Here is a 22,308-nt window from a genome sequence, read left to right on the forward strand (position 1 = left end):
TGTATATTATAGAAACATTGTTCTTTTGTATTGCTGTTGATTATATTCATGGGAAGATATCTAAATTTAATCTTCAATCTTTTCTCGAACATGAAGCGTTCAATCATCCCATTTTATCTTTGGCGACGAAGAATTCGTCTCATTTTTACGGATCATAAGAGATGAAATAGATCGTGAATCTAAAGCCGTTATTGCATACAGTTTTGCTCATTCACGTACATGTAATTAAGTACCATTGTTCTATAACCGGATCATGTACCGCCCTTTTACACGGTAAAACCGTAATTTGAATAATTCCAGTGAAAAATAAGGCTAATGACGAATTTTTAGCACGTTTGAAACCAAACTAGAACATGATTAGAATCGAGAACACTAATCACGACCACGAATTCAAATTCTAGTCTGGAGGTGAATTCTAGTTGGGTTTCGCACCAATTACGGTATGGATTTTGCGTGTGAAAATCTTGACCTCCAAAACATCAAACTCAAATCACAGTTTTCGAGTGAACGTGTGTGAAGGGAAGATGATTCTTATGACAAATTGCAATAATTACAATAAATATTCAAGATTCACGTGTGTAAAGGCCCGTAGATTGTTCGTATGAATACTAGACATGTAATCTGTACGAACTATACTTTCAAAGGAAATCATTTCAATACAATTCTATAATTTCGGTAGCTTAAAATTGTTTTTGCAAATTTGTTATTCTAACAAGTTTTATGAAATGGCCCCCTGGTCAAAATAAAATAGTAAGATGTCTATTTAGATTTCTCTAAAAATGGAAACGGATGTAGAAGAAATTTAGCTCGACAAAACTGTATTTATCTAAATGTCATGATTATAGAACTACACTTGGTTTCACCGGAAATTAAAAGGAACATTTTTTAATAAGTCGGCACAAAGTTGGGGCTCACATTTCTAAATATGATTTTGAATTATGAATTTTTTAAATGATGACTTTCGAACGTGAATTGTGATTTTGTTTAATATTTTCATTGTGGATGTTCTTTATTTCGATGCTTTTGGGCCACACAACGTTCTCAATATTTTCAACAAGGTAGATTAGCCTCTAATAAATACTGATTCCTCGACCTGTCTTCACCGTAGGGCCAAAATGTATACCCACAGAAAATCTCACCCCCTCCTTACATTTCACATTATTTAAAGGTAGGATAAAAAAGCACAATTGATTAAGTGCTCTGCTCAAAGGTTAAGGCCTTGGGTACTTTGACCGAGGTTCGAACCCCGACATTGCATGTGTCTAGTCATGCATATAGACCACTCGACCACTGTACCTTACGACTATACCGATCTTTACTGAAACTTACACCTCAGTCACATTTCCCCTAAGGCAGCCGCACGGCGAGTCGAAGACAGCCGTCAAACCACCTATTTCAGTCGCTGGTACTCATGGTAGCTCGACGGAAGACCGATGAATGCGGATATATGGACTGAAAATGTATCATGTTTGAGGGCTGATTTCTGCAAGCCTCATGCCCTATTTGGAAAAGGAAAGTATTTATGTGATCAGTATTTAATAGTTCTTCTTTCCAGTGATGAAAGAAAATAATCATCTAGAAATACTTTTGAATCGTCTGTGTCATTCTTCAAACGAATGTTTCGTTACGGCCGCCGTAGGGAAAATGAAGTATTAATGTTAGGATAGCGAGGAAGACAATGTGAGCAAGTATAACGAAAGTAGCACTCTAGTGCAAGGTCTTTCATATAGCGCCAAAGAATGAATACAGAAAATTCGAGGAATATATTCGAGAAGAAATGCACGTATCATTGCACGACGTGTCGCCGTCTTGATAAGTGCATTACAGTGTTGTTTAAATGAGGACAAAGATTTATTTGAACAAGGGCAAGAATTTAATCTTGTTGAATTCCTTTAGGGGAAGAGGAGTTAAAGGCCAACATAATAACCCTTTGCCTTTCAGAGAACGCTACTTGAATTTGAATTGATTTTTTTGTAGGAACTACCTACGCGTCGGATATTATTTTGTTATTTTCAGTAAAGTTAGAGTTTCGCTGACCACGGCGCTCCTGGTCTGTTAGCCGTTTCTCAGAAAGCAAAAGGTAAATGACATCAGCGAAATGGCTTTGCCGTAACCTTTCGTTGATCTGTTATCAGAATCAGCCCGTTCTTGCAGTAACGGAAAAAATTGATTCTGTCGACATGTTATGAATTCACTTTTCGCATACTGTTATTAAACATAAATCGCTTATTACATTCTTATTTTTTGATATTCCATAACGCCATTCAAAAAGCTTGTAAAAATTATTTTGATACAAATAGTAAAAAAAGAATCATATGTGACAACTATAACATCGAAATGTTATCAGAGGACAAAGTGTAATAATAATTGGAGACTGGGTGTTTTATTATTAAAATACATCAATTACAATTTCAACCTGTTATATCGAATGTACTTATGGTACAAGTTCCCGCTCCGTTCTTTTCCCGTAGGAAAATAGGGAATAGTGTCCTAGACTCCTACTGATGTTGACTTATTTCACTTACTAGCCAGGGCCCCATCATACAAAGAGTTACAATTGATCCGATCAATCATAACTCTATGGAAATCCATCAGTGCCATATTTTTTTCCTACGAAAAACTTGCACAGTGTCCTCTGTATGCAAAGAGAAGCGCAGTGAATTTTCTAGAAAACGATGAATGAATGAATAATGGCTAGAAAATATTTTGAATAAACATGCACAATAGATGTTGACTTCGCTAGCCGTCCATAGTTACGATTGATCAGATCAATCGTAACTCTTTGTAAGACGGGGCCCAGGTTTTAGTTCATCATTATTATGTTTATGATTATTTTGATGATAGTTGTTATTATTATTGTTATTATAAATATCATTAAATATTATCATCAGTATTATCATCACCATCATTATCACTATTAATATCATACAGTTTACACATGCATTATTTGTACACTTTGCATTATCAACAATGTCAAATGATAATAGTCGAATAAAAAAAAATAATCACCTGGCTATCATAAAATCTAAGTCATTTTGCATCATATAAAAGAAAAAAAGTGAAGCCTTTGTTTCTATTCTAGTTGCAAATTGTGATCAGTAATGCATGGATGATCGTAATGCACATACCTTCCTGTGCAAATTGAAGCGTAGCGCGCAACGCTTTAATGATCATAACTTATTTCTTTTTTTTTGTAGAGACAAGATGATATTCTTTCATCTCATATAAAATTCTGATCCTTTTCATTTGTTTTATTTATTTTGACAGGAAATTAAATGAAATTGAATCTAATTACACCCCTGTACAATAGTCAGTGCGGCAACATCAGTCAGATATCAATTTCCTTAAAATCGTTTCCGAAATGAAATGTATATTGAATTGTGTATTAAATGGAGGCAAATAATCTCAACCCTCAGAAAAATACAAAATAAGTTATGATCATTCATGCATTGCGCGCTGCGCTTTAGTGATCACAACAAGATCTGAAAATATGCATTGTGGCATATAATGAATCATAATTTTTCATGCGTGACTGATTACAATTTGCCACTGGATGATAAGCAAAGGCTTTAGGCCTCGTGTTCTCTTTTATTAATTTAATTTTATAAAAGCCAAGCTTATTTCATCTTTTCCTTTATCATTGTAGAATGAAGTGTACAAATATTTTGGGGAATAATTTGTACGGGTGTATAGAATGACCGAATTCTTCATGTTCCATTTCCGAAGCCGTCAGTCCGGACTTTTCGCATTTAAAACGGAGACACTCCCTATACAACGCACAAATTCCTTTGAAAACTCAAATCAAATCGCAATGGAGAGATGAGAGGCTTTTGTCGAAAATTAGTGGACCGGGACAGCATCGGAAGCTCTTGACTAATGACACCGACATATTTGCAATCGTTCGACATATTTGCAATTGTTCGTCCGGTGCAAATCTTCGGACGATCTGCTGACCCAGTCCACCAACTTTCGAAAAAAAACCTCTTAGCTCTCCATTGTGATTTCAGTTACATTTACAACGGAATCGATGCGTTGTAGAGAGTTTCCCAGTTTTAAATGGGAAAACTAACCTTTGTTAAAAAAACATTGAACTATGGTCAATTACGGACCACTAGGAGCCCCCCCTTCCATGTCGACATGAAATGAATTCGATAGAGGAAATGTCATTTTGTAATACATGCTTTGTTCTAATTCACCCCCCCCCCCCCCACACACACACGTGCACGCGGAGGGGAGGGGGTCCTCACACATATAAAACAAGGATCAATGCTAACTGTCCATGCTAACTTCTTGACTTTATTCGATTGGCTTTGGGGGCGAAATTCTTGCACATGTACGAGGCAAGTTGATCAAATAAGGTTGATGAAAAGAGAATGATATATGACATTGCCTTTTTTTATAAAGTGTGTTTTCCAATCTAGCATTAATAGCAACAGAACAATGATCCATTCCACAACCCATGTATATAATTTGACATAAAGCGCAAGAAATTAATTGAGTATTTAGTCTAAAATGCATACTTCAATTCAGGTTAACTTTACTTTAAAAAAAAACACGCACACAAATTATAAGTTAATATACAAAAGTAAAAGCGAAACGTTAAAAAACATTGGTAAAAACCTAAGCATCGTAAAGACTTGGATCACGTCAATCATATTTGTTTAACATACAATGGAACTTATATCACCGATACCCCCTACCTCTCCCCACTCACAAACACTCACTCTCTATCCTAATTCAAATGATACAGTCACACCAACGAAACCGACTCCTAACCGATCAAATCTATTACGTTATTACCAATGACATATCATCGATCGGTTTGAGTCGGTTTCGGTTACAGTCACACCAACGAAACCGACTCCAGACCGATCAAATCTATTACGTTATTACCAATGACATATCATCGATCGGTTTGAGTCGGTTTCGGTTACAGTCACACCAACGAAACCGACTCCAGACCGATCAAAGCTATTACGTTATTACTAATGACATACAATCGGTCGGTTTGGAGTCGGTTTCGGTTACAGTCACACCAACGAAACCGATTCCAGACCGATCAAAGCTATTACGTTATTACTAATGACATACAATCGGTCGGTTTGGAGTCGGTTTCGGTTAAGATGATAGATAAGCATCTGTGAACATCATAATAATAATGATAATAATTATGATAAAAATAACAATAATAATAGTGGATTCATCGACGTATTATTTGATACAGGATTCGTTTCGTTGTGTAAATACGACCTTCTATCAACGAATGAACACAAAATAAATGAATTTTGGTCATTTGTATTTCACGCGCGCGCGCGTGTGTGTGGGTGTGTGATGAACACTTACGGGGACATTTTATGATGTTTTACCTACCAACCGGGGACGTCATCTACCAGAAACCATACGTGAGCCTTCAAATGAACGAATTGGGCTTTCAAGAAGCAAACATAATTTCCGACATGTTTTTTTATCAGATCAAAACCGAGCAAAATTAATACAATATTTCAATCAATTTGGAGGTAGTTTTGTTAGTGTAACTTCAGCATGAAAGGAAACAAATAAAAGGTCTCCCATAATTCCAATGTGTTTCGATGGACACCATGTAGCGACCTAAACATAGCATGCTCTAGTAGTTGATATTTTTTCCTAGTTATTTGTTCAGTAGCTGGTGGTTAAACACAAGCACGAAAGAGTTTTAAGAGAAATAAAAGACGGGAATGTTTCCAGTCACGTAACGGGATAGCTCGATCGTGATGTCCAGAAATGTAGCGACTTATCGCCAAATCAGTAGCACCTTAAGTTTCTCTGGGGGTACGGATAAATACCCATGGAATCTATAAAGCATTCTAATAAAAAATTAGTAACATTAGAGCGGCGTAATTAATATCAATTGAACACTGATTTTTTTTTATTCTGATGAACTTTTTTATTTGCATGTTTGAGGGTCTCGTAGTTCACAATATGGATTTAGAATTTGAAAATCTGTTATCGATCAAATCAATTGAATGGCGATTCGAAGGGAAAAAAAGGGCAGTCGTCGTCTTAGTAGATGCCATTAAGCTTATAGAGACAGTGATTTTCAAACAATTTTATTCATTTCCCCGAGGGAAGGTAAAACGCTGACCTCAAGAATAAGTATTAATGACAATCAAAAATAGTTGAAAGTTCTGTAAAAAAAGTATATATACATATATATCAATAAATTGTGGTGCACTCTCATAAAGATATTTAAATCTTCGAATTAAAAAAAGCGTCTCTTAGGCAACTGACGTCCTCGTTTGATAGGGTTAATTATATGTAATATCTAAAGATAAGATAAATTTTAAAGGGGTGGGATTAGGAAGGATATTCTATTCCAAGAATAAAGAGACAGAGGATTTTCTTGAGCTCTATACGTCAGAATTGCATCCGCTATTGATTTTTTTTTTGAAAAAAAAAAGGAAATTAAAAAAGGAATAAAGTAAAAAAAATATATATAATCATGATATTAGCATTTTGGACTTCGGCTCGCTTAAAAAACGCCACTCAAAGCGTGGCTTCTACACATCTCATAACTCTTTTTTTACGAAAATTTTTTTATCACTTCCAAAGGGTCACCATTGGTCACGATCATAATTATTTTCTATTCATGGAGACGATGACGTCATAATTGTGTTCCTTAAACAAATTATTCCTGTTTGAGTTGGCTTCGCAGCGTTGATTTAAATGGCCCGGTATCTTTCCCGCTCAAACGAACGGTGATTCACCGCGTTCACGTTTCCTAGATTTGATTAGAAACCTCACGGCACAGCCTGATATTTGGTTATTATGATTTCCTTTTCTGACGTTTCTATCAAAGTAACCTTTACCTATGTTAAAAATACGATATTTTATTTCCTTCAGATTTGATTGGCATCAAACATGATCGTTTGTGAAGCCGATGTAGATGTAAATGATACACACATGTCCTTACCATGGTCTTTATTTGGTGGACGGTAATAGATGCCAGTCAATAAAATATGTTTTCACTTAAGTTTTGGGAATCACTAATGTTTAGCCATGCATCTTAACAATATCATTATATGAATACAATGTGGTAGATAACACGAATACTCATGATATATAGAAGTATATAACACGAGGAAATACATAATAAACATAATGGACATAATGTAAAAATATGCTGCAACATAATCTTTAAAATTAAAGCTTGATTAGTTGATAGGATCATGTATGCCAGTTACATCCGGAGAGATGATGGAATGTTTTATTCATTTTTTTTTCATTCTTCTTCATATTTCTACAGGTTTGCCTTCGACATTATCATGCAGTCATCCATAGTTGTATTTTCAGCCGTCTTCGCGGCGGTGCTATTAGGCTTGGCTTCAGCCGCAGATGTGCTTCCGTAAGTAGACTACTCCGAGATGAAAATGTCAAAGTTCTTCCAATTGAAAATGACAATTTTTTTACTGAACGTTTTTTTTTATACAGAATTCCCTGGGCAAGGTGTTCGAACACTGAGTGATTGATTAAATAACGTCGCCATCTTTCAAAAACCACAACATTCTATTTCTAAATTAATTTTATTATTTTTGATGAAGACAATTTGATGAAAATGTCTAGGGTATAGCTGTCTTAAATTTAGAATCGTTGCATCCATCTACCTTACTTCGAAATAATTGTTAGGACGACATGAATTTACGCAATAGTAGCATGGCTCCCTCCTGGCAATAAACACTGCGTCCCACAGTGTGTGCCACAGTGTATTCACAGTGTGGAACACAATGTGAATTCCCCTTCACATTGTTATATATGAGCATTTCAGCAGTGCAAATCACGTATCCACCATAGTCTACTATGCCAACACACTGTGAAATCCACACCACAGTTGTAGCCACAGTGTGAAATTTGCCTCATTTAAACCTATATATTCCGCACCATCAAACGCAAGTCGTTTTCTCGCGTAGAATTTTAAACTGAGGATCATTTGTCACTATACTAATAGCTCTTATGATTATAGGCAACTAAAATTATTGCATGTGATCGGTTCAGAATGAATTACTGGCTAGATATTTCATGGGGCGCTTCCTTGATCTTCTTTTTCCTCTTTTAAGACGGTATCGAGGGATCTTGAAAAAAAGGTTCCGACTCGAATTTCCGTAACAATATTTTTTAGATCAAATGTTTCCCTCATCGGATTCCAAAAATCCAAAATTATTCAATTTTTCTGTTACGTATGTCCACTTTGTCCATATAAAGTTTATTCATGACGAATCTGTGTATAACATGCTTAACGACTTTAGATGAGGTAGTAGCAGTTTATTTTGAGAAACGTTCTTTTCAGAAAAATTGTTTTTATATTCTGAGTGCACTATTTACTTTCATCTGAAAGTAAAGCTTTTTGAAAAGGAAAGAAGAAATGTGATGGGTTGGAAATCCTTATAAGCATCCGTATAGAAAAATCGAAATTCTCGTTGAATTTAAATCAGCTTTCTGCACTCGAAGATATAAAAAGCTGTTTTAAAGGAAAAACCCAACTTCACAAAGCTTAGAATTGGGATTTGCAATTTACCCCCAAATCCTTGATTCTAAGAAGGTATACAGCAAAGTATTGGCCTCCAAATATAATTTCTTTGAAAATATTGCTCCATATCAGAAAGTTCTAAATGAACCATTATTTGACAAGAAAGCAAAAATATGTATATATTCCTTGCACTTCATACTCCCTTGATTTTATTTCTTTTATTTTTAAAGAGTGCTTATTTTTATCTATATATGCGCAAAATAATGAACGTATCCGTGTGATTTTTTAAATAGTATTAAGCTATTAATTTTAGACATTCTTAACAACCTTTATATCCATCTTAACAATTTATTGAGAAAGGTTTTTGGCTGTTTTTCATACACTTTTTTGTGTGTGAACTGAGTTAAAATATGTTAGATTAAGATCGTAAAACTAATCTAGAGTTTGTAGCTAACTAGGATTCAAGGAATACAAATTCTCATAGGCGCCGACGCGATATCTTGAAGCTAAAGCATTTCATTTCTATTCTTATATGTCTTAACCATGTTAACCCACCTTTACTACGTCTCTTGATGTTAAGTGGGTTATTTAATAATATTGCATTTCGTCGCTATTTCTGCATGTATCATCCCATCTTTCTTGTGTCTTTTGAATGGGGTTATAAAACATTCCATTTTTATGAAACCATGTTTTATTCAAATTCATTGATACCAAACACCCAATATAGACATTCGTCTCAAGGTTTTAGCATGTCAGTGTAAATTAGTGGCTCGTTTCGTCTTTTGTCTATATTTGTTTTGTTTCATCAGACAATTGTAGGTAGGATTTGAAGAAAATTAATCATAATCGTTATCCCACACACGTCATCATATCATAACAATTACACCCCCAAACTCGCCTAACCGGCGCTGGAGGAGTCGCAACCTTTGTGCTAAATTGGTAACATTTGAGAGGGTTCGTTGGAAATTGGGATACACGTCTGTTTGTTTTTGCTATGATTCCAATGATAGTAACAGGGATTTGTACTTTGGTAGATTTTAACATCATCGGAAAGAAAGAAGGAAACACTAAATATCCCTTCTTTCTTCCTCGTCGCTTCCAATGTCCAAAAGCAAAAAAAGTAAATAAATATACGTGTAGTACAATAAAAACCTTTTTACGAAAAAACGCGGTTGTGGGTGCGAAATAATGAAATGTATTTCAAATGTGACGTCACTGCGTTTATTTCAACGTTGTAGTAAAAATCAAGATGAATAAACAAGTATGGCTAAATCACTATTTTAACCTAAATGATTTTGGTAGGAATAATTTCTTATTGGATAATCAAACATAAGATTTTTATGACTTTTAGACTGGCCTTTTCTCCGTGGTATTTTTCTTATCTTCATCCATGTATCACCTCATGTCCATCTCTACCCTATACCCTCTAATGTTATCGGTTTCGTGTTTTTTTTTTTTTGGGGGGGGGGGGTAGCGAGCTTTGTGTTAGCCATTTTTAACGGTATTACATATTGGGGTTTGTTAATAATTATACTACGACTGTAATGATCATAACGACAATCTTTACGCGGAGACTTTAGAGAGTTTTCCTGAAAAAAAAATATCTGTCGATAGATACTTGCTCAATCGCCAATATTCAAGACGTTAATACAGTTAGATTAAGATTTGCTCTGTAGTTTCGTTAATAAACTTATTTAAAAAAGTATTGTTGCGTACATCAAAATCGGGGGAGGATGCTGCAAGCATGTTGCAGAATTTTATTTTTGAAAATAGAAACATGACCAATTTTCAGGCCAGCAGTCCAAGATGTCTGCTTAAAAGCAATAGTCATGGTCATGTATAAAATATATATTGATAATCAGTGTTCCTGGTACTTCTTCATCAATCTTGGCTGTTGTTTTTTCTAATCATATGGTTTAGACAACAACGAGAGAGAAGAGCCCCATCAAATGATCTAGAGGGATTCGAACCGGCAACCTGGGATGGTACAGATGACGTAGATGACTTCAGACCAAATGAATAGTGAGTTACTATCATACATTAGGTACAGCAGCAACAGCAGAAGCGGCAACAATAGTAGTAGTTGTAGTAGTAGTAGTATAGTAGTAGTAGTAGTAGTAGTAGTAGTAGTAGTAGTAGTAGTAGTAGTAGTAGTAGTAGTAGTAGTAGATAACAATACTTTTAGTTTACTTTATTCATTCCGGTAAATTCCTGGCAACTTGCCGCACGACTTTCCAGCGTAACGTTTACGGTCACTGTATAGCCTTTAATTTATTTGGTGTTTTTGGTTTACCGTAAGAATAAAGTATTAATATCCGTTATTATTTTGATGGTTCGTCAAAAAAAATGACAGATTGGGAGTAAGTGTCTCGTTTCTGTGATACTTCTCTTTTTGTCATTTGTCTTCTTCTTTTTCTTCTTCTTCTTCCTTCTCCTTACCCTTCCTCATTCTTTCTTGCCACGGTTCTTTTTTATTGTTTCTACCATCACTTCCTTCTTCTTTCCTCTTTGTTGTCCTTGATTTCTTGACTGTATCCCATTACCACCCTAATGAACTTGATTTTAACAGACCGAAGGCGGGTTGTGGCGGTGGCATATACCTATTGCCTACACACACGTAAATAAAGAATGAATTTGCATATTTGGGGATTTTAGTCAAAACCCGTTAACCTGAAAAAAAGGAAAACTCTCCCACACACCCACGCACTAACATAGGACTACATAAACTGGAAAGCAAGTGTGTTCGGCGCAAATGATTTCTGTAGATCTTGGTTTGATAATGCTTTATATAAATAGACTTGCAGTGTGTAAATAATACCTTCATACTTCGAAATAATGGATTTTCTTTAATCTAAACGTACGTTGCTTAATCACAAAATAGCAGACGAGTTACTCGTTAATTACCATAATTTAAAATCAGCCTAAGGACATGAGCATATATTTTCCAAATAATGTCAGTCGAGAATGACATTTTACATTTTGTTGATTTGTTTGAATGACTTACCGTACAAAATATTTGACAATTAGACATTCTAGATCATTTGGAACATTACAAAAAAGTTAGATCCATATTTTTATGAATTAAACCAAATTTAAACTAAGTGAAATGGCGTCTCTCTCTCTCTCTCCCCCCTCTCTCTCCCTCTTCATTATTCGATCGGACACAAAATATTTCAGTACACTGTAAATAATATTGGGTAAACATTTTACCACCATGAGGGTAATTATGTGTCCAACCAATTTAGGGGAGTATTTTACCGAATGCGGGAAGCATATTGTCCACTAAGGTTAAACAATAAGCAGCAATTAATTGGGAATGTGCACAATATTCATCACACTGGATAAATAAAAATGCCCCAAACAAAATGCCCAACGTTGGTTGGACACATAAAAATTACACTCATGGAGCACTTTTTACCCATTATTTTTTAGAGTGTAGTGAAACTCGACTGTCTGAAACGAAATCCGGTGTTCTTGACCTAACAATACTTTTTGAGGGTGGAATTCACGTCACTGCTAGATCGGAAGACATGCAATTTCCCCGGCTCCTTCAAACTGGTGGGGAAGTATCAAAATACATGTTTATGTATGAAACAATTGAATTAATGTTTTCGATTTACGCTACAAAAATTTGAATGAAAATTTTAGATCATAATTTGATTATGCAAAGAAAGAAATGAACGTTTTTATCAAGCCTCGGTAGACTTAAATGAAAGATGAATTAGAGGAGAATTTCGTATCCTGTTCAATCAAGTTTAATCCACTACGACTTTGAGCTACGTCAATTGAGGGAAATTGACTTCAGAAACGATTTACTGGATACCCCATGCTGGCCAATATATTATGCCACTTTTCCGAATATCATATGTAATTGGAAATTCATTGTGCATAGCAAAGCGTTTATGGCGTCATTCATTTGCTCTGTAATGTATACGTCGTACATTAAACGAGTCTTCAGACAGATTAACATTAATTTGGCGTGATTGATTTAATTAATCGGGCTCCTCGTATTAATCCTCTTTGCAGAAAAATAACTTTAATGAATTTTATTACGGTTTAAGGTTTCTAACATAAGCACTGATGTTTATTGACAATGTAAAGGATGAATAAGCACTGGATGATCATGATTAGTATGTCGTACTGTATAAGCCTTGCCCCATAATGAGCGTCAACGTGTTCAAATTAATTACTTTTGATCAGTCATCAGTTACTACAAAGAAAAACTTGAATGATAAAACAAATACTTGTGGGTTTTCTAGGTATTACTGATCGTTCTCGCATTTTGTAAGTTTATTGCCGCCCAATATGATTCTCTAAGTGGATCATGTATATGTAAAGTCAGGTTCCCTCTTATTTCGTTTAAAGGTCAAGTCCATCCCAGGAAAATGCTGACTTGAATAAATAGAGAAAAATCAAACTAGCATAGTGCTGAAAATTTCTTCAAAATCGGATGTAAAATAAGAAAGTTATGGCATTTTAAAGTTTCGCTTATTTTTCACAAAGCAGTGATAATGCACAACTAGGTGAGTCAGTCGATGATGTCCATCACTCACTATTTCTTTTGTTTTTTATTGTTTGAATTATACAATATTTCATTTTTTACAGATTTGACAATAATGACCAACTTCACTGAACCACCTAGTATTAAACAATGCTCATTCCACATGTTCAGGGAGGAATTAATCGTTGTATCACTTGACAATGAGGAGAAAATAAGAATATTTCATATTTCATATATTAAATAAAATACAAAATAAATAGTGAGATGATGACGTCATAGTCTCCTCATTTGCATACCAGCCAGGATGTGCATATAACTGTTTTGTGAAATTAAGCGAAACTTTAGAATATCATAACTTTCTTATTTTACATCCGATTTTGATGAAATTTTCAGTGTTATGCTTGTAGGATTTTTCTCTTTTTATTCAAATCAACTTTTTGTTGGGGTGGACTTGTCCTTTATGTATTTCCTTTGCTCTTTGCCATTGTGGTAACTGGAACTATTTAAGTGCGTGGTATATGTTATGCGGAAGCACTCTGTTAGTTAAGTGTCCTTGAAATTTGATAGTGGAGAGTGTTAAAGTAATAATACTTTAGCCTTCTTTTGAATATTTTCTTTTATTTATTTATTTTTCTGTACCCTTTATATAATTTTCATCTCTCTCTCTCTCCCTATCTGTACATTATGTCTAACTGTCTTTTTCTTTATCTTTCCCCTACACACACACACACACTCTCTCTCTCTCTCTCCCTCTCTCTCCCTGTTTTTGTTTGCGTAGGTGTGTCTGTCCCTCTCTCTCCTCCCCTCCTCCTCTCTCCCTCTTTATCTCCCTTTCTCTCTCTCACACACGCACACACACGCACACATTTTTCGCATCGAATCTCCCCCCCCCCCACATTCTAGGCATCTACATTTTTCTCATCTGACATTCTATCTGGAAGTCAAATCATCCTCCCCCTCCCCATCCCTCTCGCTTTATTTCTTCCTTGCCCCCCCCCCCCTCTTTCCGTCTGTCTCTCTCTCCATCTCACTTCCTCTTGGAACTATTCCTTTCCTCCATCATGATAAACAAGATGGGTCAATCTAAATGTGTTGTTAATAGACTGTGACTGCAGCGACACCAACCGCCGCTTTATTATCGGCCCAAATTGCATGCCACGTTATCCCAACACGCATGGGCGCCTCCACGCAAATCGTTTTCACACGGCGGTACACCCACGTGACCAACTGGCCGTGACCAATCAGAAATCGAGTAGCATACCACCTGTGCCTGACCAAAACAAGTTAACGATAACACGATGATGGCCATTGAAACATAAGGAATGTGACAAAACACGCTTCATTGACACGTCATACATAACACCCAGTCACAAAAGCGAAAAGAGCCCCTAACTGACCGATAGAATGCCGTTGGTAATAGCGTAAAAGCTCATGTTGTTCTGGGTTTGGTTGCGCCGGTCAGACCGTAGCAATATACGTTCGTGTGAGACGGGATCGGGAAGGTAGGGAACGGGGGGGGGGGCACGGGAAAGTTACGTAATGGGAGGGGATAAATACAATGATCATTGAGATCATGAGAAAAGAGTGCTATTTTATACTAGCCACAATGGTTAAAACACACAATTTGTATTTCTTTTAAAGTTAGGGAGACTTTAGCTTCCCCAAACCTGTCATCACTCAGTTGCATAAAAGGGCATGGCCGAGGTTAAAAACCAAATGCCTTGCTTTATGGAATCGCATCCTGCTAAGACCGGAAATTCTAGCGAATTATTTCAGTATTTATTATTTCACACTTTGATTATAATTAAAAATGGCATACTGACTAAAATTGAAAATTGGAGCGGGCCTATAAGCGATTATTATTATATTTGTTGACGGAATTTGTTGGGAATTGCATTTATTATGGGCACAAACTTGACAAGATGATCATATTCATTCAATAGTAAAGAGGTGTAGTAAGCAGTCAGAGCTATAGCGAGAAGTGATCGCTTGACTGAGAATGTAAGGTTCATTACCATTCGATATAATAACTTGCCTGAGGAACTTTCACATTCAATGAACTGATTATGGCCAAAATGACCATTCCCCTCCCTTTAATAGACCCCCCCTTCATATCCAATATGAATTCTAAATCAATCCATGAACGAAGGAGATTTCAATATATAAAGATCGACCATTCTGATCAAGGGTATCACGCCATTAACTCACAGAAAAAATATTTATCGGAAGCTGATTTTAGTCCCTGACTTTTCTGTAGATCCTTGCAAACTTTATCTTTACAGTATGTTAACCCTAAGATGACTGGGGGCATGATGCCCCCCCCCCCCGACGCTTAGCGCGATATTTCCAAAACGCAAAAAGGTAGCGCCGCTAAATTGTATGACTCTTCGCTAATCTGCTAAAGTCATGGATATGTTTTGACGAAATACCAGTGTTCTTTATTCTTAAGAATTTTCATGAAGTGTACCTTTTTTCTCTTCCATTTTTTATGCACGTCATTGGGTTTCAATTTTTGGTCGTATTATATTCCTTTCTGGGGTCTTTACTTGGATTTCCTCTTTTGGTCTTACCTTTTTTACTTCCTTTTTCGTATCTTCTTCATCTTAATTTTATGTGTGCATTCTCCGTGAAGTTTATTAACCTTTCCTTCCCCCCCCTTTTTTTTTTTTTTACATCATTGAACATTGCCCACCACGAAGCGTAAAAACATGAAAAGCAATTATTGTTCTCATTTGAAACTCAACCTATTACTAATATCATTATTTTTTTGTTTTCTTTCTCGGGATTGTGTTAACTTAGTTATTACACATTCATATTTGATATTCCACTGAATATTTGAAAAGATGATATCAAGTTAAAAGTAACACTTTGAGTACGAAGACGGAATAAAAACTCATGAGCGAAGTTAGAAAATGTTATAATAGGGAAACATAATGGGAAATGGACGGTCTAAATATTTTGTTTCTTGTTCTTTTTCTCCTTCTTCTTCTTCTTCTTCTTCTCCTTCTTCTTCTTCTTCTTCTTCTTCTTCTTCTTCTTCTTCTTCTTATTATTATTATTATTATAATAATTATTGTTATTATATAATTATTATCGTTGTTGTCATCATTATAACTATTATTATTACTATCATTACTTACCCTCTTCTTACTCTTCTCCTTCTTTCTTTTATTATTTATATTTATCCATTTAGTACGAGTTGGACTGGCTTCGAACCCACAACCTCCCTTTCATGAGATGATGCTGTTTACGAAGACCATGATATATTTTATCTAATATTATTTTGCACTGAACGATTAAAGATATTTGTAAGCAATTTCTTTTGATATCATTCATTTTTACAGTGCGAAAAGGATAGCTGATAACGACTTTGCCGCCATGCGACACGAGCAACGAACGAATTCCTTAAGGCGAAACCGGGTACTCCAGGCGATGAACGAAATGTTTGCTAAAGCAGGAAAACGCTCGTAGTAAGTATACAGGAATTTAGCCTTTAAGCCCAAGAGGGAAAGGCCCCCACCCCTTGACGTCAATTTGATCTAGATCTAGATAAAATGGAATCTAGTGAAGATTATTTATCTATTAATAAAAAGAAACGTCAGAAATTGCAAAATTAAAGGAAATGATATCCGTAATATTTATTTTTGATGCCCCCCAAATCCAAGAAAAAAAATGAACCCACCCCCTCTCTCTCCCCCTCTCGATATGTGTGTACCTCCTCACTCCCACCTTTCTCTCTCTCTCTCTCTCTCTCTCTCTCTCTCTCTCTATCTCCCTTTCTTCTTCACACACCCCCTTTCCTGCCCATTCTCCCTATTTATCTACCCTCCCCATCTTCCCTCCCTCCCCGTCGCCCCCCCCCTTTTTTTTTGGGGGGGGGGGGGGTTACGTATTGGTGTAAAATGTCTTTGTTCTATATTTTCCTTAATCTAAGCTTTCTTATTTTTCTCCTGAAGGCTAACTGTCTGTACGTCTTCGGCTTTGTTATAACATGTATCAGGACCCTGGGAATGATTTTTCATTGAGGGTGCTGAAGTAAATTTGAAAAGCCAAAAAGAAAAAAAGGTTTTCACTACAAAATGCAGGTCATTTTGATAACATTCTTCATTTTTTACACATCTTCCAGAATAACTGGGGGTTGCCTATGGAGAATAACACACGCAGCACCCCCAAGAATATATGGGGGTGCTTGACACGACATTTGCTCCGGTCTTAGTATATTAGAGGACATAGGGTTAAAGTTAGGATTTTTAGTTTAAAGGAGAATATAACGATAATGAATAGGATTTATTTAGTTTTGGAAGTTAGATTTTATTTGTGGCTTATCATGCAGATTTCCCATCGGAGCAATTTTCGTCAGTGCAAATGTCTTGGGACCCTATTTCATTACCAAAAAACAAGCTTTAAAGGACAAGTCCACCCCAACAAAAACTTAATTTGAATAAAAAGAGAAAAATTCAATAAGCATAACACTGAAAATTTCATCCAAATCGGATGTAAAATAAGAAAGTTATGATATTTTAAAGTTTCGCTTCATTTTACAAAAAAGTTATATGCACATCTCGGTCGGTATGCAAATGAGGAACTGATGACATCACTCACTCACTATTTCTTTTGTATTTTATTATATGAAATATGAAATATTATTATTTTCTCGTCATCGTCATGTGAAATGAAGTTTCATTCCTCCCTGAACACGTGGAATTCCATTATTTTAACATTTTGTGCTTCAGGCAAGCAAGTCCTAATCTTCCAATTCGTAAAAATTGAAATATTGTATAATTGAAACAATAGAAAACAAAAGAAATAGTGAGTGAGCGACATCATCGACTCTCTCATTTGGATGTAACTGGTTCGTTCATATAACTATTTTGTAAAAAATAAGCGAAACTTTGAAATGTCCTAACTTTCTTATTTTACATCCGATTTTGATGATATTTTCAGCATTGTGCTTGTCTGATTTTTCTCTATTGATTAAAATCAGCATATTTCTGAAGTGGACTTGACCTTTAAATTATACATAGTGTAGGTTGAGTTATGTCCATCGGCATGGATGACACAAGTTGTGAACGGATATATATATATATGCCTAAATATTATCGTCATGTTCTCCGTATAAATTGATGAATATCATTAGTTTTCTAATCATTTTACGAAATCTAAACCTCTTATTTTCAATCTAATTTCTTTCATTTTCTTTTCCAGCAATGATAAGAGATCACTAGCACAGAATGACTATATGATGGTTAGACAGGATCTAGCCGAAGGAAGGCTTTATCGATCACTACTCGATAGGATGTTATCGGAAGCCGGGAAACGCTAGGCTTCATCATCAGTCGTCAGGACCAAGATAGTTTAAAAAATAACTTCTTCAATCCTTCCAAACACGTCCATGGTATTATAACCCTTAACTGTCATGTTATGTGAGAAACTCTCCTCGAAGTTGCATCGGGCATATTTTTATTAAAATATCACTCTTTCAAACCGGAAAGAGGATTACCGGAAAACTTTCGCAAATACTCATGATGAGAATGAACAACGGTTTATTCTGAGAATACTTTTCTCTGTTATTTAACATATTTTTGCTTCATGTACCAGCTTCCTTTAACTTTCTTCGAATAAGCGTGAAGTGTACTAATTATGCCCATATAAGAGAAATAAAGAGATGGCACTAACACGTGAATATAAAGAATTATGCAATGAAATGTTAAAAAACACTTGATATTGTATGAGTCAATTATTGTTTATCATAAATTCCTGTTATAAAGTACACTCTTCTACTGACACTAGTGAGACACGAATATCATGAAGAGGTCGTGAAATATATCAGGTTTAAATGTTTAAATGAAAGTACAAAAGTTTAAGTGGTTGCAAATCATAAATGGCTTGTTGAAATTGCTCTCAACCGTACTAAATTTAATGTATTAAAATGCAATAGCAAATTAAAACAGTCATTACTCTCTCCGTTTGCAGTATATTACCTCGATATTTCGCTCAACGTTTAAGACCCTCTGGCACATGTCAAGTGCCATCTTAGTTGATGATTTACTTTAAATAACACCTTTTTCTACTTCAGTTATCACAGCGTATCATGAAGTGTATTGTGAATAAAATGGATAACTATTAAGAAATATTTATGGAAGAGAAAACAATTCTCTTTTCATCATAAAAGATGTCTTTATAAGGATAATGATTATGTTATAGCACTTTGGGGTATATCCTATAGTACACGAATAGAGCTATATTCCTTTTTTATTGAAACCACGTAATGTATAGATTCGTGGATACCAACATGAAATTATTCGGCGACAATTTCTATCCAAACAGGAAAGAAATATGTATACATCTACATGAAGAATGTAAAGTCTACATCCACTATCATTGTTTATTTAAATTCTTAATGCTGTGTGTACGCTGTTTTTTTTTTGTTAATTCAACAATGTATTTGATGTTAAAGTCTATTAAGTGCTTATATGAAATATAAGTAATGGAAATATATTAGTATAATTTAACATTTCATGCCCTTTTTCATCTGACTGCAAATTAAAGATATTTGGGCAAACGTTTTGATTTTAGCTTCAAACTGCCATTTTAACATTTATATTACAAATTCACTAAACGCATATCAATAAACAGCAGAAACATTTAATAAGCATTTTCAGTCTAACCCATGGTTGATATATTGTCTTGTACCAACCAAGGAAAATGCATTTTTTTTTAATCATTCCGGTCAGAATTCGAAGTGTTGAGAAAACATCATATTTTATTTTATGTGAATATAAATAGCTTTATCTTTTTCTTTTTCAATATCTCTCACCATCTTGTTTTCCCATGTATTTTATTCATATCCTTAAATTTACCTACTTTTTTGAACCGTTAATATCAATATAGAAAAAGTATATAGCATTAAAGTAATTGTTTTCTTTACGTTAACTAATATTGAGGAAGATTTGATACACAGAAACAAACGTTATACTCGTTATGCTGGTATATAACTAGTTCATATGTTTCTTGTGTTTTTTTTTCAAATGATAGACGCAGTATTGTGAGATATATAATTAGGTACCCGCGCCTCCACACTATACTACGCATCGGAATTCAGTTATTGATTAGGATGTATTTTTAAGCAGATTGGACCCTGCCAAACACCAAGATAGTGATAGTTTATCCTGAAGTATGAGTTAAAATTTCGAGTTTTAGTTTTGAAATATTTATCACTGAAAGTTTTCTTAAATGTTTTGATGTGCAGGAATAACAATCCCACCATGAATTTAACATGAATCCTTAGTCCGTTTCATTCTTGTGAGGGTGTGGAATGAGGGTGAGGGAGTGTGTGGGTGTGAGAGGGGAGATAGGAAATGTGTGCGTCTATTTTGTGTATGTGTGTATATGTGTGGTCAACTGTTATATGCCGATGGATAAACCAGAACGAAGATTGTACGTCGCAATGTTTTAGTAGGAGTGTGTGGGTATGTGTGTGTGTGCGTAGGGTATGAAAGTGCGTGAGGGTGTGTGTGCGTAGGTGTATCGTTTCACATTATTTTTGATGCGTGAGATTAAGACCGTGGAAGATTAAGGTAGGATGTCTAAGGTGTGCGCAGATGAGGTATGTGGGGTTATGTGTCTGTGTGCGCCTGTATCATGGACAATAAATTTTTTCGAGGTATTAGAATGAGGTAAGATGGTGTCATTTTACCTATCGTCTTCATCGTCATAATTTTTTTGGTCATACAAATGATATATAACAAACTATAAAATTGTCATCGTGTTGTTTCAGTTTATATCATAGACTATACCAATATGACATGGCAACAATCTTATTGCGTCATCTCCCCCCCCCCCTCCCTCTCCCCCCTCTTTCTCTCTCTCAAACACTCTTTCTATATCTCTCCCACACACTCAAATGCACACCCACGCGCTCATAGACCATAGACAGGGATACGTCTAATGGGAGTCTGGTACTTGCTTTACTATGATGATTAAAGTTAAATGCCACTGGGTTTGTTTTAATCGTTTTTGTTTTGTTTTGTTTTCTTTCTTTCGAAAGTTAATTCATCCCTAAACTCCTTTTTTATTATGCTTTCATGACAAACGCATTATCTCCATTGAATAGTAAATGCAATCATCACTATAATTGATACAGTTAACTCTTGAAACTTGTCTAATGTAATTTTTTTGTCTTAATCTGTTTGTTTGCAATTCAAATTCTTCAAATGTCTCTGATATGTCTCCTCCGTACTTCGCCCATAATCTTTCTCCCCTCCCCCCCCCTCTCTCTCTCTCTCCCCCTCCCTCACTCTCTCACCCCCTCTCTTTCTCTCTCTATACCTCCTTCTCTTTCTCTCCCTCTATTTTATTCTATCTCTTTGAACATTCCCTGGTATCATCATGTACAAGTAGTTGAGCTTATCGTTTAACTCTCAGTATACTGTAAGATTGAGACTCAAACTGTCAAATGTATATATTTTTTTCGTTGCGAGGCATTACAAGATATTCCTGGGACAAATTGTATCATTGGCGTATGAATAAAGGCTGATGAGCTGCGGCCGAGTGGTCTATGGCGCCTGACTGATACATGCAAGTCTGGGGTTGGATTCCCGGCCACGGAACCTATGCCTGAAAGCAAGACAATTCATCATTAGCGGCTTGTTTTTTGTATGTGTGTGAGGTTAAACTTTCAAATGGTCTTTGTATATTGGTTTTTCGTTGTTGTTGTTTTATTATTTATTTGGTGGGGGGGGGGGGGCTTTCAATTTTCTGCATTTCATCCCGCCATCTTCTCCCCCCCCCCCCCTGAGCCCCCTCAAGCTGGCTCCAATGTCCCAAAGATAGATTACAGGTTGCCATGGATGGTATTATTTTATTAATTCATAAAAATGATTAAGGAAACTACCCTGCTAGCTGGCCTTTGAAGGAAAAAGAAATTGAAAAAAAAATCCGCCACGGTGCCCGATTATCAGCGATGTTATCACAATCGTACGCGCTAATTTTAGGACAAGGTCCCTGGACATAACAGAGTCTGTCTATCGAACAAAAATAATTGCAATAGAGTTATCATAATGAATATGACAAAGAATATCCTTAATGGACTGTAATTGCTTTTTTTCAGATGACTATCAGACGTCCATTTATCTTGAAGTAATCATTTTCTAAAGAAATTAATTACCAGTTTGTTTGCCGGGAGGCAATTTGTTCATCTTCCGTGACGAATTCAGTAAGAAATTATATTTGATAGGCAAAAAGTGCGTTCAGAGTGCATAGATTTGTCTATCATCCTCATTAAGTAGGCACACTGTAAAAACTGTGG

The 22,308-nt window shown here is 35.6% G+C and overlaps 1 protein-coding gene across 1 annotated transcript; it reads left to right on the top strand.

Annotated features, from left to right (window-relative positions):
- The first annotated feature begins 2,025 nt into the window (after nt 1-2,025).
- Nucleotides 2,026-20,276, top strand: LOC129268695 (uncharacterized). The gene is made up of 5 exons (XM_054906218.2): nt 2,026-2,080; nt 7,283-7,381; nt 10,421-10,522; nt 16,346-16,471; nt 18,207-20,276. The coding sequence occupies exons 2-5, from the start codon at nt 7,302-7,304 to the stop codon at nt 18,322-18,324; spliced, it is 426 nt and encodes a 141-aa protein (XP_054762193.1). The 5' UTR covers nt 2,026-2,080; nt 7,283-7,301; the 3' UTR covers nt 18,325-20,276.
- Nucleotides 20,277-22,308: the final 2,032 nt, after the last annotated feature.

This window comes from Lytechinus pictus, chromosome 9 (genome assembly GCF_037042905.1).
Source record: "Lytechinus pictus isolate F3 Inbred chromosome 9, Lp3.0, whole genome shotgun sequence".
Classification (NCBI taxonomy): Eukaryota; Metazoa; Echinodermata; class Echinoidea; order Temnopleuroida; family Toxopneustidae; genus Lytechinus; species Lytechinus pictus.

Coding starts and splice junctions, on each gene's coding strand:
- LOC129268695 (XM_054906218.2), top strand. CDS start 7,302: ATGCAGTCATCCATAGTTGTATTTTCAGCCGTCTTCGCGGCGGTGCTA. Junction 10,523..16,345: donor GACTTCAGACCAAATGAATA/GTGAGTTACTAT, acceptor TCATTTTTACAG/TGCGAAAAGGATAGCTGATA. Junction 16,472..18,206: donor AAAGCAGGAAAACGCTCGTA/GTAAGTATACAG, acceptor TTTCTTTTCCAG/CAATGATAAGAGATCACTAG.